This window comes from Sinocyclocheilus anshuiensis, unplaced genomic scaffold (assembly GCF_001515605.1).
Source record: "Sinocyclocheilus anshuiensis isolate Anshui unplaced genomic scaffold, SAMN03320099.WGS_v1.1 scaffold446, whole genome shotgun sequence".
Classification (NCBI taxonomy): Eukaryota; Metazoa; Chordata; class Actinopteri; order Cypriniformes; family Cyprinidae; genus Sinocyclocheilus; species Sinocyclocheilus anshuiensis.
In genome coordinates, this window is record NW_015544247.1 from 3,515,174 (window position 1) to 3,532,536 (window position 17,363).

At 35.5% G+C, this 17,363-nt stretch overlaps 3 protein-coding genes across 3 annotated transcripts in view; 1 reads left to right on the forward strand and 2 right to left on the reverse strand.

The window, feature by feature from the left end:
- LOC107697671 (XK-related protein 5-like) overlaps positions 1–575 on the reverse strand; it is a 9,778-nt gene extending 9,203 nt beyond the window's left edge. The window contains exons 1-2 of the mRNA XM_016498468.1: positions 485–575; positions 288–321 (exon numbers count right to left, since the gene is read on the reverse strand). Of these exons, the coding sequence (XP_016353954.1) occupies positions 288–321; positions 485–575 (125 nt within the window). The remainder of the gene's footprint in view (positions 1–287; positions 322–484) is intronic.
- Positions 576–1,757: 1,182 nt separating this feature from the next.
- LOC107697771 (cathepsin B-like) lies at positions 1,758–3,751 on the forward strand. The gene is made up of 5 exons (XM_016498627.1): positions 1,758–1,856; positions 2,876–2,999; positions 3,144–3,229; positions 3,407–3,521; positions 3,614–3,751. Exons 2-5 carry the CDS (start codon positions 2,877–2,879, stop codon positions 3,731–3,733), a joined length of 444 nt encoding a protein of 147 aa, XP_016354113.1. The 5' UTR covers positions 1,758–1,856; position 2,876; the 3' UTR covers positions 3,734–3,751.
- A 1,880-nt stretch (positions 3,752–5,631) lies between these two features.
- On the reverse strand, positions 5,632–9,038 carry LOC107697770 (cell growth regulator with EF hand domain protein 1-like). Its single transcript, XM_016498626.1, is given in 7 exon segments — positions 5,632–6,341; positions 6,424–6,548; positions 7,059–7,132; positions 7,531–7,590; positions 8,366–8,477; positions 8,762–8,802; positions 8,804–9,038. Coding segments are annotated over 7 exon segments (870 nt in total). The 5' UTR covers positions 8,962–9,038; the 3' UTR covers positions 5,632–6,041.
- Positions 9,039–17,363: the final 8,325 nt, after the last annotated feature.

Below are 17,363 nucleotides of genomic sequence, written 5' to 3' on the forward strand. Positions count from 1 at the left end.
ACTCCAGTCTTTAGTGTCACATGATCCTTCAGAAATCATTCTAACATGCTGATTTGGTGCTCAGGAAACATTTTTTATTATTATCAGTGTTGAAAACAGTTGTGCTGCTAAATATTTTTGTGGAAATTAGGATATTTTGTCAGGATTTTTTGATGTAGGTTAAAAACAGCATTTATTTGGAAAATAAATTTATGTAACAATATAAATATCCTTACCGTCACCTTTGATCAATTTAATGCACCCTTGCTGAAAAATAATAATTTCTATCAAAACAAATTCTTACTGACCCCAAACCTCTTGAATGATAGTGTCGCTCAAATGCTATAAAACCATAGCAGCAATAACGTGCAATAACAAAACTGAACTCATAATACAACATGAACAAACAGGCAAAACCCACATCCACATGCCGATGCTGCCAAAATATGTTCAGTAAGCACAGATAGCGGGTTGGAAGGGAATGATTAATCAGAAAATAACTTACGTGCCGCTTTCTCCAATAAAACAATGACTCCTGAAAAAGAGTAGAGGCAGACGTGACTCCATATGATCGCACTTCCCTTTCGATTCTGCATCGCTGCACTAAAACGTATTTTTTTCAAAGCTTTTGGTATTCCTTCTGCTATTGAAGGACAGTGAGCTTTGTGTGTGATCGTGATGTCTTTGAACAGGTTTTGGAGGCTGCCGCTCAATGTGACGTCACGCACCGAGCAATATTGTATGAAACACATGTAATGTATTAAATGGAGCATTACATTGATACTATACGATTTTCTATGAAACAAAAAGCAATTAAAACGGAGAAAGTTTGTAAACGCTTTAATATTTTTATATAAATTTGTATTTGTATACAGCCCCTCTAGTGTGAAATTGTTTATTTCACGTATAATGTTTATTGTTTATATCATGTATAGCGTTTGTCATATACATGTATTTTGATCTTGTAAAAAAAAAAAAAAAAGTTATTCATTAACCCAAGCTCCCTTTCAAAAAAGTTAAGGATCTATTTTAAAAACATGTGTCTACCTCCAAAAAAAGCTAATAACACTTGGACTGTCTGCTCTCATTTGGGATGTTTTCGTGGATTTTTTCTTTCTTTCTTTATTTTATTTAATTGGATTTTTCCCATGTATAATAATAATAATAATTATTATTATTATTATTATTTATTTTAAGTGTGTGTGAACTCTTGGATTTTACCCTTTAGCTTTTTTTGTGGTTTGCAATATGCAATATGTTCTGTAAACAATTATTGATTAAATAAATAAATAAATAAAAACAGCTTGCTTATGTAGCAAGCTAGGATCTATTACTTGATATACTAAAATATAAAACAAAATTGAAAAATATCACATAACAATAAAAAAAATAATCTTTTATGACAAATAATCTAAATCTAAACAAAGTTAAAAGTCGAAATTATAAGGTAAAAGGCTAGGTTTAGTGCTGTCAAATGATTAATCGTTTGACAACACGATAAACACGGTAGTTAAATTATGACAAAAGTCACCTAAAAGTCATAACTGACATAAAATGTCATAATTATGACAGAAAATTCGATCCTTAATGTCATCATGATTTACCAGAGCATAATTTTCTTTGGCTTCCATACTATTCATCATATTATTTACATACCAAACAAAATTAACAAACAAGTACTATGATTACTCAAGTAAAGAGATTTGATCACGTGAGAGTCATGAGACCCCAAGCGCACATGACTTATCACGTGATCCGTCGTTGCTCTATAAAGCCATCAGCATGCTCCTCAACTGTTGGTTATTTTCGCCCAGTGGAACTTTTGGGGAGTGAGACACACATTTCAAATAGAACAACTGCCAGCAGACGAAAGACAGGTAGGACTTTGTTCCTAAAATCTGCTTTTAAATCACGGGGACGTTTAGTAGCATGACGTTATTTCAAATACACTTACTGCTTTGTTATGAAATATAATATTGCAGTGTTACAGCGACTTCCTTTGATTTTAAAATATGGATTCATTGTTCGTTTGACTATGTAAACAAGGCCTGCAGTTAAAAAGGAAAGCAGGGGAAATGGAAACCTGAGCTTATGTTTTAACACATGTGAATGCTTCAGCTGCTTTAAGTGACATTATGCTGCTCGTTTACTTACAAATCCACTATTAGCTTTCAAACATAAGTTGCCTCAGATATTTTACGTCTCGCACTACTACAGTAACGTGGGAACTTTAAATGCCGCGAACAATCTTATATTTGCATTCTCACTATATAATTGACTCCTGACGGTGTTAATACCACTTACAGCAGTATTTTTAACAAGTCGTCGAGATTACTGCGAGGTTTAAGGTCAGAGTAGGCTGGCTTTCTCAAGTATTAGCAGGCTTTCCTTGCAATTGCTGACTCACTATAGTTGTCAAGATTGTGGCAAGTCAATAATGGGGAATTATGAAGTACAGTTGTTTAAAACCACGTCTGCTGTGAAACCACTGAGTTAGGAGCCCCTTTAAAAAAAAGCCTAAAATATACTTACCCAGAGTAGTTAATCAAGGCTTGTTTGACTGGTTGTGTAACCATTAGGAGTTTTGGCCATGTTTAAGATGTCTAAAGCTTTCACGTCTGCATGACCGCAGTCTGAAGATAACACTACTGTAGTCCGTGATCTGTTTCACCTGATTGAGAAGTGTTCTTGATGTGCCACCTGACTGTTGTTGATTTAAGGCTGTGATGTTTAGAACTTTAAAGTTTTAGTTGAAATGATTCATGAAACCGACTAAGATGCAGCATTTTTAGCTGCAGTTTATATTAAAAGTGTTTAAAGTGGGATTTTGGACCGCTAGAATTACACCTAAAGCCTCCTTTCTGTGTACAAGTGAGAATAATGGAGTTTGTTTCAGAATGTGGCGGCTGGCTTTCCTGTGCGTGATCTCAGCCCTTTCAGTTAGCTGGGCTCGTCCTCGACTTGCTCCTCTCTCCCATGAGATGGTCAATTTCATCAATAAAGCAAACACTACTTGGAAGGTAAGAAGCTGTTCTATTCACTGATACACTAAAATGCATCCTAGTGAGGATAAATGAGCCACTATTAGAAAGACCTTTTGTATTGAGGCATTTTCTTCAGCGCCTCTTTCATAATTTTGCATCAAGCTTAATTGTCACCTATAGGCTGGACACAACTTCCATGATGTGGACTATAGCTATGTGAAGAGGCTGTGTGGGACTTTGCTGAAAGGACCCAGACTCCCTGTCATGTGAGTTCAGTTGATTTTTGTGTGAGTGGAGAAGATTGAAAAGAAGTGCAACTAGTTAACATTGCAATTATTGTATACATATGACTCCTTTGTCATATGATGCAGTTCTGTTTCCTCATGCTTATTGCTTTCAGTTCTGCATTCTGGTATAACAGATTTCGCTTCGTCTTTAACCAGGGTACAGTATGCTGATGACTTCAAGCTCCCCACTAACTTTGATGCCAGAGAGCAGTGGCCCAACTGCCCCACTCTTAAAGAGATCAGAGACCAGGGTTCTTGCGGCTCATGCTGGGTGAGTTCTTGTCTCTAGTGGATTCAATATGACCTTGGATCCGTTATTTGTACACTTCATATTTTTACTGGGATTCTTCAATCTTTTCGTAGGCTTTTGGGGCTGCTGAAGCCATATCTGACAGAGTATGCATCCATAGCAATGCCAAAGTGAGTGTGGAGATCTCCGCTCAGGACCTGCTTACCTGCTGTGACAGCTGTGGTATGGGGTGAGTTAAGCCAATGCAGTAATGTCATTACAGCTACAGGAGGACCTTGTGTATGCTGATGCATTAAACTAGCATCAGGATAACGCTAAACAAGTATGCTGGCTTTAAATGCTTTTTTTTGCATCTAGTTAGACATCACTTTAGGTCAGTGCTTCTAAACCTAATTGACTCCCAAGTCCACAGAAATATTTAAAGGCCCCCAGCCCTTTTTGTTTTTATTATGCTGTTCCTTATTTCGAAGTTCCTCGTGGTTCCCCCATTCCAGCCCCCGGGTTGAGAATTGCTGGCTTAAAGTAAAGAGTTTTTTTTTTCTGAATGCTGCCAAAAGATGAATCATTGAACTTATTTGTGGTCCTTGTTTGTCACTACAGGAAAGACATCCTATAGTGTCCCATCTAATCAGAAGGACATTATGAAAGAGCTCTACAAGAACGGTCCAGTAGAGGGAGCTTTCACTGTCTATGAGGACTTCCTGCAATATAAATCTGGTTGGTTTCTGTCTATTCATGTACATGGCAAGAGTACTAATAACATGGAACTGTTGATAATTTGGTGGTTCTTTACTCATTTTTGTAGGTGTATATCAGCATGTGAGTGGATCTGCACTAGGTGGTCATGCCATTAAGATCCTGGGCTGGGGAGAGGAGAATGGTGTCCCCTACTGGCTTGCTGCTAACTCCTGGAACACTGACTGGGGTGATAATGGTGAGGGTCATTTTTTTGTTTGAAGACTAAAATGCTGCTTTTATTGTCTGCAGTTTGTTACCCAACCCAGTAAACTGCCAAGGAAGTGTTCATGTGTTTTGTACCAACATATTTCCAGATTTATCGATTTACAGAATGTGCAAGAGTTAGCTTCATTTACTTTTTTTTTTTTTCCAAATTTAGGATATTTCAAGATTCTCCGAGGTGAGGACCACTGTGGCATTGAGTCTGAAATTGTGGCTGGAATTCCACAGTAACCATCAAAAAAAAAAACGCAAGAGGAGAGCTGAAATGAGCACCCGGTTCAAAACGCAGACATTGAATGTCTCCAACTTAAGCTGACTGCCTTCCTTTATTGCCATGTTACATTGTTAATCAGTGAGTTTTATATGAGTCTTTTTAGACTGGGATCCTCGATCAGGTACGTTTTAGAACTGGTGTGACCTTTTTATGCATCGCAAAATGTTAACTAGTCCAGGTCATTGGTGTCAGTTTTAGACCAGTCTATAAAATTTCGGCACAACTTGATGCCTCAGCCAACTTTACCCAATATGTTTGACTTTTTAAATTTGCTTATTTAGGTTGAATGGTTTTTACTTTATTTTGGTTTAATTTTTAATGCACTGTCTAAAATGTAATAAATATTAAAACCGAAGTATGTACTGTCATGACTTTTTTTTTTTTTTCTTTTTTTTTTTTTTTTTTAAATCACTTGCAACATCAAGTTTTCAACTAAAAGTAACTAGGTAGAGAATGAAAAAAGGAATATCAGACCTTAAGGCAAAAATGTGGGGTTTCGCACTTCATATAGAAATCAAGAAAGCTGAGGCTCTATGGCTATGAGAAATCTGTACTGGAAATGTAGCATGACTGATCTTTTGTCTCCTTGGAAGTGCAATACAGCTTCACTGTGTTCAGCAAAACTGCATAGTTCACTTATGGCAATACAATTTCAGCCCTCTACAAACTGATCCATCCAAATTGTTGCATGTTCATCAGAAAATTTAAAGGCTTTCAGCAACATTCTTGAAGCTCAAAATACACTCTCCACTTCTAATTGAGCTGTTAATTTCAGAGGCGTTAAACCTCAAAAAAAGAAGAAAAAAAAAAAGGAACTGGGTACAGGAATATGCTAAGAGTTTGGTATGAAACCTTTAAAAATGGTTGCTAAACCTTGGCTGTGACTGGATTTCTGCATTAAACTCTCAGTAAACCTAAGCTGTACTCTCTGGGTTTGCATAGTTTGAACAGGGCATTACTAATTCAGATGATTTGTGTTTGGGTTCCATAATTCAGTTCAGAAGGTTTACAATAACTTGATGTGTACCACAATTCTAATATCATTAACACATGCTCTTGTACTTTCATAACTTTTAGTATATCCAGAATTAAATTTATGCATCAGTCGTACAGTTTATGCAGCAGGTAAGTAGTTTCCAATGTATGGCTGATTTGTACAAGTCTCTAAAGTTGCACTTCATGCTTAATTTGGCATTTATATCGCTGGTTGCTCTTGATGGACTGGTATTTTCTTCTGTTCCTGATGATCATCTTGCAGCTCTTGCTCTACAGGAGGCTGCAGTTGGTCCTGATGTTTTTCAAGCTTTTCAGGTATCTGGTTGTGATTTCTCAGCCTCCATGTTTTCTTCTTTAGCGGAGTCTTGTGTCTCATTTTCATGTTCAGACTCTTGGTTGACCTCTACATCTTGTTGGTGAGTTTCAGAAACTCTGTCCTCTGATTTTGTATGTGTTTGTTCCTGATTTAAGGCTTCCTCAGCAGGTGGATCAGGGGGAACTATTTTGTTTTCTTGCTGATGTTCTATCGTGGATAACAGCTCTGAAGGAGCCAGTAGTCCATCCTGGTTCAGATCTTGAGTTTGTAGCAGATAATCCACCAAAGATACAACCTAAAGTGTAAACGACTTCAAGTCAACAGAATTCAAGAGCTTTTTTTACTTGGATGTTGTGACAAAGCTAGGCAGCACTCACAGAATCTGAAGACTTTGGCAACATTTCATGGTGAGTCAGAAAATCCGTCAGTAGTTGCATCAGTTCAAGGCCATCCATCTGCCCACTTCTGTCATAGTCGTACAGAGAGAAAAGGAAAAATACCTCTGTGACAAGAAGAGAACAAATCAGACAATAAGAAGCTTATGAAAACCTGAGAGCACCCAAGGTAAACTGCACAACTGAGAACATCTGGTCTTACTTTTGTATCTACCATGTAGAAATGTCAGACAAGTTTCGTTTTAAAGAGAGATATATATATATATATATATATTAAATGACATGTATTACAAACAATATAATTATGGCAATTATAAACAATCTCATTTTATTCATATACAGATAAGTTGAATGTTTATTATATTTAACAAATGTGTAATGTATGAATGCCATTTGTGTGTAGATCATCTGCTGTGCTTCTAGGAAAAGAAATCTATTAACAATTTCAAAATAGCAGTTTCTATAGGACTAACTTTAATTTAGGCAGTGGAATTATCTTAACATGAAATGGAAGATACAAAAAAATATTCTGCAATTGTGTGTAAAATAGAAAATCACGCAGCACTAGTGGAAATAAAAGCAGTTAACAGAGACTGTTAATAATGAACTATATTAACCTTGTTCCCTTGTGTTCAGCTCTGGACTGGTCTGTCCTTCCTTCATGCTGCTCTTGATGTAGCTTTGCAAGAGCCTGTCATACAGAATCAAAGATCACACGCCACTTTAGTTCCGCTACAGTATTTATAGAGGAAAAAGAGCAAGGATCTGAATTCATGCAGTACTTTCCTGAATTGGAACATTTTAAAAATTACTTTTAAAGATAAATACTGGAAGCATTGTGTTAAACGTGCACAACTGCATAAGGTCTTTCTTTAGGACTTATTTCTTTTTAAATAAGTCTGAATGCACAACTATGATTTTGTTTTGGCACCTTTTTTAGCTATTGCTTGTTCAGCATGTCAGTGTGTCAGCTGTGGAAATCTCAGCATTATCTCTGATGTGACAACAGACTTTGACCCTTGGGGCAACTGTACTACCTTATTTGATCAGGCGGGTTTGACGATAGGGAGTAGTAGTCAAAAAATTAACCTGTGGTTGTCTTCGCTGGAGCCAAAAGGATTTGCAAGGTCTGGTACAACAATGTCATCACTGGAAAAACAACAGTCACAAGAAAAATTAGCCAAGTTTATTTCACATTTAGAAAAAAATCAAGGCCAAGATACTTATATTTGCTATTGGATAACTATCTATCCATCCTAATCAAAATAGTCCACCCACTATGGTAAATTAGAATCGGAAAGAGCTTAAAATATATGTATAATTTATTAATGTACAGAAATGTTATTTACAGGTATGCAGTTCAAGATGTTACTTACAGATGTACAATACAATTCTGAAACGTGTTATGTACAAATGTACAATTGATGTACATAATATCTAATAATCTAAGTTTAATATATATTTATTTATATAGTTATTTAAATTAATATAATCCACCATAATAATTCTTGCCTGTAGGCCAATTGTAAAAACATTCAATCTGGAGTCCATTGCTTTTGATTTGATTTGTCTGTCATTATTTAATTATTGCTTAAATTACTCAACTAATTGTCCAAAACACATTTACACAGAATATTTTATATTGCATTTCACTTTATTGACATATTTTCCAATAGGCAGATAGTAGTAGTAACTGAAAAAAAAAAATACTTTCATAAAATTAATATCAAATGCATTTTACATTTTCTACTATCTATTTATTTATTACATCTAAATGAGCAAATGTAGGCTATATTGGATGATCCTCTGAATATGTTTCAATTTTTCAGTAAAATCCCACTGGGGGGGGGCACCAATACTATAATATATTACAGTCACAGTACAGTACAGTACAGTATACTAGCATAGCGTTCATGCGGCCTACCTGAGTGTTTGCTGAAGTTGTGGAGCACACAGACTCAGTGAAGGGAGGATGAGCAAGAACAGAAGCCGTGTTGTGATCATATTAACTGCTCCACTGGATCGCTTTGCCACACCTGTCACCGCAATCAAACGATTCGTGAATCATTAGAGAGGCAAATCGATCACTCAAGAATGATACAGCAGCTGTTGTACTGTTTGAATCAAATACCAAAGTGATTCTTTCAGATATGAGGAGTATGGCAGTAACCGAACTCCTTACACTGCGAGAACAATGAAGCCTTTTCTTCTTTTCTTTTTTTTATGTGCATTGTACTAATGGATGCTAGTATGATTTAAAGACGACCAAAGCAAACAGTAAGGATGTAACAGAAAAGCTAGAAGCGAAACGTGCCTGTACCTCCCGCAGCGGCGGTTAGCGGTCGCTCCATGATGAAACCCACCCCGGCTGATGAGAGCAGCACAGTCCCGTGTGTTTGCGTCAAAGTGACGGGCTACACGTGGATTCCGTGGACGTGTCGTTGACCGAATAAGATCAGCTCCTCCTTCGCGCTCTCCACCGACTTCCATCATCGCCACGTAGAGTCGCTGACACTGCATTTACAACATGCAGTTCCTCCGCATGCACCGCCTCTTGTGTGCAATATCTTATCCGTTACTGAGGAAAAAATCCTGTCAGTAAGTGACCAGCCTTATATTAGCATTTGGAGAACAAGAGAACACAGGACGTCAGCAGAAAAGGTCTTTATTTTTTTTCCGTTTAAAAGTTTCATACATTCCTGCTGCTGACAAACCCATTCCTGCTTTATTAAAAATCAATGGTTTTGCACAGTTTAGCCACAAGGTGGCATGCAACTATAATGGAATAATACCGTGTCTTCGTGAAACCCACTCACCAATGCATAATACTAATACTAATATTGATGATGATAATAATAATAGTAATAACACGTTGATTTAATAATTAAGTTAATTAAGAATTAATGATAAATTACTGTGAAAAGAATAAAAATGATAGTGGTAGTAGGTTTACTGTAAATTAAGCTTATGTTTCGCCACATGATGGCGTTGCTTCCGTTTTAAAGGCTACGACAAAGTATTACAATGAAAGCCAGTTTTCGTTTTGTTGAAAGATTTTTCACATAGTTACAAAGTCACAATAGCAAAATAATTAAAGCCAAAATAACAAATTTTGTACAACTGAGGTCTATCTATCTATCTATCTATCTATCTATCTATCTATCTATCTATCATCTTCTGTCTGTCTGTCTGTCTGTCTGTCTGTCTGTCAGATCGCATCTACAGCTTTTTTTCATAGGATCACCTTGACTTGTAGACACTCAGAGTTGATGTAATTGATTCACTTGTAGTTGATCAACTCAAAGTGCACAAATGCATAGTTTATGGTAGGTAAATCAATACCTGCCTTGCTCGCAGTCAGTCGTACTGTACGTGAATCTAATGTTGATTGAATATTTCTTTCCATTGTATATCATCTGTGTCCAGTTGATCATTGATCTCAGCACAGGACAGAGGTCATTGGGAGGTGTGTGCTGTCAGAAACACATGGAGGTAAAGGCATCATTTGTACTGCACTCTAGAGTACACAAATCTTTCCATAGGATTTTCATGGTAGCAAGTATTTATAAATAGCTAAGAATCTACTGTAATGATAATGCACTTATCTCAATCCCCAGTCTAATAGAATAAGCATTATTTGATAATGTTGTTTTCGCTGGTTTGATAAGATATAGTTAGTTACATACATGATAATAAATTGAACAGCTTTTTTCTTAGTCATTTGTAAATCTCACAAGTGTGTGTTATGTGTGGATGATGTTCGATTTCCTAAAAGCTGTGCCTGTTTCATGTATTGCTTTCAGTACCGTCTGTTCTGCCTCACTGCCAGATAGAGAGTTCAGCCAAAATGCTATTGTGTTTTCACAAACATTATGAACAATTTTATGCTAATCCTTCTAATCCAGTGCTATAGGAACCAAGCTTTTCCTTATGGTTAAATTCTGTTTGTTTAACCACACCTGAGTATACTGATATTACGGTTGTTGTTACTAGATCATAGGGGCATCATGTCAAAGGTCAAAGCAGATGGAGAATTTCCAGGAACGTATTTATGCTACACACCTACATAGCACACCTCGTTTGATCAACGGTTCCACATTATATGAACATTAATTTGAAAATGTTTGCAAATTTAAAGGAAAACCTTACAGTTGAGATTAAATATAAAATACTTGATTTCATAAACCTAATTCAGCAAAGTTGCATGGTAGAGTTAAATGTAATTTGATGTTTACTTCAATTTAATCAACCTGTAGGGGGCAGAATGGGTATACAGGTACATCTAAAAAAATTAGAATATCATGAAAAAGGTCAATATTTTTTGTCACCCATTTCAGAAAGTGAAACCCATATATTATATAGATATATTACACATAGAGTGAAATATTTCAAGCCTTTATTTCTTGACATTTTGATGATTATGGCTTACAGATAATGAAAACCCAAAATTCAGTGTCTCAGAAAATTTACCCCATAGATTGTCTATGGAGTTCAGGTCAGGCGAGTTTGCTGGCCAATCAAGCACAGTAACGCAATGGTCATTGAACCAGCTTTTGGTACCTTTGGCAGTGTGGGCAGGTGCCAAGTCCTGCTGGAAAATGAAATCAGCATCTCCATAAAGCTTGTCAGCTCTGAAATGAGTGACAAAAAATATTGACCTTTTTCATGATATTCTAATTTTTTGAGATGTACCTGTAAATCAAGATATTTCCTGAAAATAAAATAATAATAAAATAATCAGTTACACCTACTGAGATGTGATTGGCCTAAGAATAAAACTTAAATAGTGTGACAAACAATGACAAATTAAACAGTTGTAAGGAGTGATTAATTAACTGAAAGTCAAACAAGGAGGTCTATACCTAAAACTATCTGTTAGTATTCTCATTCATCTCAATGACACATGCATGGATGGTGCAGGACCCCACAGAAGTGTGTGATGGGAAATCATCTTTATTTATGGGGACTCAGTGCTGCCACCAGGTTATTTTGAGCCACTCACCTGAGCTGTAAATGCCATGTGACTTATCAATCTATGTAAGAAACCAGTACAACAGACAGGGAAAACATGAGTCGATTTTACTGTACACTATTAAGATTGTTCCAAATAAAAATACCAAAGTATTAATTTAATTTAACAGTGTTGTTGTGAAAATTGACAATAGAACTATGATTAAACCGACTGTGACTACCTGTGCATTACACAATTTTAATGCACACATTCCATCCAATCAGAATTCATGTGGATCATGCTATAAATAAAAATATTATCCATGCAATGTGATACTAAATGAATGACCACAATAAGATATGCAGATATGCTTTTAAAAGCCTGTATAGAGCCAAAGAGGAGCACTAGTGCACTTCTTGTCTCTATCAGCAAAAAAGGAAATTAGTGCCAATGATAAGTAGAGCATGATAAAGATGATGAGCATATTCTCACTGTTCTGACTGGTGTGAACAGCCCTTCTGTACACTATGCATGAGCTGCTCTTTTCTTTTATTTTCTCTCTCCGATCCCACTGTCTCTGGGTTGAGCAGCACAAACAGAACCCAGTCAGAAAATGCTGCTGAACTGGGACAGACATTTCTTCACAGTGTTATATGAGGTCAGCTGGGTTACATTCAGGATCTTTTTTTAAAGTAGTCATCCTGCTGAATAGACACACAAACTGAAAGCACAATGATTGCACATTAAAACATAACAGTGTAATTAATAAACAGGAAGTTCTTATCGACAGGAAGGCGGCTGTTATTCTAGTCACACTGATGGATGTGTAGATGATTAGAGATGATTAGCTTAGACTTTCTCAGTCAACCAGCCTCACCTGAAAGATTAATACCTTGTCAACTAGTTTAAGATTTAAGATTTTTGTTTTTGAATCAGCAAAAGATGAATAATAAATAAATAAATAAAATTGCATTAAACAATAATATTAAATATTTTTAAATAATTAAGTAAACAACAATAATACTAACAAAATATTAATAGTTACGATCAAAACAATTAAACAACAACAAAACAACTACTACAAAAACAATTATTTAAAAATAAATATTATTTAATACATTTTTATTTTGTATATATTTACTTAGTGCTGATTTCAAAATATTTTTAACAAAATAATATTTTTTCCTTTTAAATAATATACTAAATATTATTATATACTATAAAGGAAAAAATATTATTTTGTTAAAAATATACTACATTTTGAAATCAGCAATAAGTAAATATATACAAAATAAAAATGTATTAAATAATATATATTTTTAAATAATAATTAAGATAAACAAAATATTAACAATTAAATAATAGCAGACCAGTTAACAAGGACAACAACAATAACAAGAAGAAGAAGAAGAAGAAGAAGAATTGTTATATAAAATGGAAAAAAGAAGAAGGTTTGTTTTATATATTTCAGTACAAGCAGATCTATTATCACAGGGGCTTTCCTCTGTTTGCATGTAGCAGTGTGTGAATGTTTTGCTTTCTCATCAGACATCACCTTTGGGAAAGTGAGCTGTGTGTTTGTGTGAGGAAGTGTGTCGCTTGGCTGTCACTCAGACTCTGGATTAACTGACAGCAGAGGTCTGCTGCATCATGGGAAGCTACTGTACAGGCTGTCTGCCTCAGTGGGCCGCTCAGCTCCCTTGAGAACCGAGTGATCGGCAGGGTTCTAGTGGGAGCTGCTGTAACTCAGCATTCTCAGGGCTCTCATTAAGGGAACCGCTCATGGATAGAGGAAAAAAGTAATATTGGATTTTTTTGTGTGTGTTTTATCAATCGAAACTGTGTGTAAAGGGTTTCCGAATTTTATTAGCTTATTGCTGAAATCAAAGTTTAAAGGGTAGATGTTAATGGGAAAAAATGTGATTATTATTAACATATATCAAGTTAAAAGTCTGATATTGAAAATATCAGGGGAATATCAAAAAGCAATAAAATGTAAAAGCATGTAGGATATAGTGCCGCATTGGTTGTTCTGCTGTAACATCAAAGATCTGGACACTAGAGAACCCCTCGGAGGCGTCCCACCGCTGCTGCATGGAAATATCCCCACTTCAAACTCAAGAGGCTTTTTGCAGTGTGTGCAAAGTGCAGGCTCAGAGGTTTGGCCAGGGAAATCAATGCTCAACTGGAATGTAATATCATTTCTGTGAAGGGTTCAAAAATTTTTTTGTGTTAATTGGATCTTGATTTGTTGTTTTGTGGGGCTGTCTACAGTTGAATCAAGTCTTGTAAATACAAATAAAAGTTCTTCCCACCCTCATGACCCAAGACTGCTACTTTTTTTTTTGTCAGCAAATGCACCATGGTAACAGTTAAAAATAGAACAGTACAATAGAAGCAGAACAGACCTGTTAAATAAAGGTAGAAGGTAGAGAGAACAACATTGTGTAGAAAGCCAGTAATTCATCTGCACTATGCAGCCCTTTCCTTCCAGTGCCAAATAGGAATGTAAATCACACTGACTCAACAGATTGTTTGTTTTGTTAAAACATGCATCAGTTTCTGTATTTGCATGAAATATAAGATTATTTTACATGTTTTAAAATATATTGGAAGCGAATCGCCTTTTAAGACCGTTCTAATTTTACTAGCTTGTTGTAAGTGTGCATGTTAAAATATAATCCTTTATGGGAACAGTCAGTGTTTATTAAATAATATATTATGACATTTAGTTCTTCGCACACATCTAAATTATAAATGAGAACAAACACAAGTTCAGCTTGATATTTGCTACCAAATATCTCTCTACATTTCGTCTTCACCTTCAAATATTTCTGCCTGTTAGACAATAGATATGAAAGTGTTTGAATAAGCCTAAAAATAATTGTTTTCTAGATAGATGGACAGACAGATAGCTAGACGGATGGACAGACACAGACAGACAGATGGAAAGACAGACAGACAGACAGATAGATGGAAAGACAGACAGATAGATAGACAGACAGACAGACAGATAGATAGATGGAAAGACAGAGACAGACAGACAGACAGATAGATAGATAGATAGATAGATATAGATAGATAGATAGATAGATAGATAGACAATAGATATGAAAGTGTTTGAATAAGCCTAAAAATACAATTGTTTTCTAGATAGATGGACAGACACAGACAGACAGATGGAAAGACAGACGGACGGACGGACGGATGGATGGATGGATGGACAGACAAACATGGATGGATGGATGGATGGACGGACGGACGGACGGACAGACAGACGATAGATAGATATACAGACAGACAGACAGACAGACAGATAGATAGATAGATAGATAGATAGATAGATAGATAGATAGATAGATAGATAGATAGATCAGTCAGTGGAGTTGTTGAAGTTCACACAGGTTGTGTTTACAGATATAAAGTCTGGTGTTGTTTTTGTTCAGGATGTCCTCTGATCAAACTAGTGGCATAGCAGCAGGATTTAATGAGTGGAAATGTTCTTTCACACTGCAGCTCTTGTTTTCTTTGGACGCTCAGACATGCTTACATAACATCTGCTCATGCTTGAAGTGCAGAGTCCTGATTGGCTCTAGATGACGGCAAGATTTACCATCAGCTTCCGACTGTATCAGCGACCGAGAGCGGGATCTGTGAGTGTGTGACACTTGTTTATGGTAGCATTGCTCTCTCCCACAAGGACCCGATCCAGCAGTTTCCCACAAAGGCCTGATCTAAAGGTCTTCAATTCAGAAACAAAAGAATTTTCTAAAAGTGCCAGTTTTACTAGACACTGATTAGGAAAACACCCTCAATCTTCTGAAGAATAAGAATATTGTTTGTTTATTTTGCTTATTTAAAGGTAAAGAACCGAGATGTAAAACTGTGTAGAAACATCACAAATAATGCTCAGGGAACTCTCATAAAAATGCTGCTGAAAAAAAAAAAATACAAAGGTAATAGCATAACAAGAACAATCCAAGCTTAACAAGCAAGACTTCTAGCAGTTTTCAAGAAATGTTAGCTTAAGTGGTGAAGACAGCGCAAAGGCAAGACGAACATACATTTATTACAGTTAGCCTGCACTGCTCCTCTGATAATTGGCTGACAAATCAAATGTAGTAAAATCTAGGCAAGAAAATTGATTTTCCAGTTTCTCAGTGTTCTTAAACCAGAACATTTCATCACAATGAAATGCATATATCTTGTTTGAATAAACCACATTTCTACACTGAAAAAGTGTAATGAATTGGATGTTTAGCTGGTGTTGAAAATCTTTCCAATCATACTTACTGTACCATTGCTAAACTAATAATACACTACAAGGAGATGCTACAGGCAACGTTTCAGTTCATGCCAGTGTCAAAAATAAAGCTTTTGCAATAAAAAAATGTTTTAAAGGTTTTATACACCTGATGATTTTTTTCCTCTCCGTCGTCTACTATGGGTTGTCATAGGCAGGTTATTTGTGACCCTGGACCACAAAACCAGTCTTAAGTCGCTTGGGTATATTTGTAGCAATTATCGATTTTTCTTTTATGCCAAAAATCATTAGGATATTAAGTAAAGATCATGTTCCATGAAGATATTTTGTAAATTTCCTACTGTAAATATATTAAAACAATTTTTTATTAGTAATATGCATTGCTAAGATCTTCATTTGGACAACTTTAAAGGCGATTTTTTTGCACCCTCAGATTCCAGATTTTCTAATAGTTGTATCTCGGCCAAATATTGTCCTATCCTAACAAACCATACATCAATGGAAAGCTTATTTATTCAGCTTTCAGTTGATGTATAAATCTCAATTTAACACTTATGGCTGGTTTTGTGGTCCAGGGTCACGTTTGTCTGGGCTCGATTATTATGGTATATTATCCACTTAGCATTGACACAAAGCCTACATGCATTTGACAGAACATTCATGGTCATTCCTCCTTTAGTCCTCAAAGCATCACTTAATGGCAAATGTATGCTATTATTAAAAACATATGACAAAACATTGCTTTGCTGTGACAAAATAAATTGTAACTGAACAGTCTGCAAAGTCATAGCGTTTTCTCAAGCGGTGATAAAACACACTTATCTTTGGCCATTCCTCTGTTCACCAGCTTCCACAGTCATCAAGTGACATTTCATTTGGCTTTAAAGTATGTGAATTTAAAGGAAAAGTTCACCTAAAAGTCCAATTCTGTCATCATTTATTCACCATAATACCATAAGACTTTTGTGACTGAATCATAAACCGATTCTCTGAGAAAATCCAGATCAAAAGAATGATTTGTTGTGTTACACTGAAGAAAGTCATGTTACGGTAGTCACATTAGAATCAAATAGAAAGTTTTAATTTTTATATTTTCCATTTTAATTTGATTGTTTTAGCAATTTTATTGTTTTTTATGCAATTTTTTGGTAACATTTTAGATTAAGGAACACTATTCACTATTAACTAGTTGCTTATTAGCATGCATATTACTAGCATATTGTCTGTTTATTATTAGTACTTATAAAGTATAAAGGTCCAATTCTGTCATCATTTATTCACCATAATACCATAAGACTTTTGTGACTGAATCATAAACCGATTCTCTGAGAAAATCCAGATCAAAAGAATGATTTGTTGTGTTACACTGAAGAAAGTCATGTTACGGTAGTCACATTAGAATCAAATAGAAAGTTTTAATTTTTATATTTTCCATTTTAATTTGATTGTTTTAGCAATTTTATTGTTTTTTATGCAATTTTTTGGTAACATTTTAGATTAAGGAACACTATTCACTATTAACTAGTTGCTTATTAGCATGCATATTACTAGCATATTGTCTGTTTATTATTAGTACTTATAAAGCACATATTAATGCCTTATTCTACATGACCATATTCTAGGTCCCTTAACCAATACCTAAACATAACCGCTACAAACAACTACCTTACTATTAATAAGCAGCAAATCAGGAGTTTATTGAGGGAA

Bases quoted from the DNA above. Each gene is read 5' to 3' on its own strand.
- LOC107697771 (XM_016498627.1), top strand. From the start codon at position 2,877: ATGTGGCGGCTGGCTTTCCTGTGCGTGATCTCAGCCCTTTCAGTTAGC. The intron at 3,230-3,406 runs GTGAGTTCAGTT...GTCTTTAACCAG, and splicing joins GGACCCAGACTCCCTGTCAT to GGTACAGTATGCTGATGACT. The intron at 3,522-3,613 runs GTGAGTTCTTGT...ATCTTTTCGTAG, and splicing joins GTTCTTGCGGCTCATGCTGG to GCTTTTGGGGCTGCTGAAGC.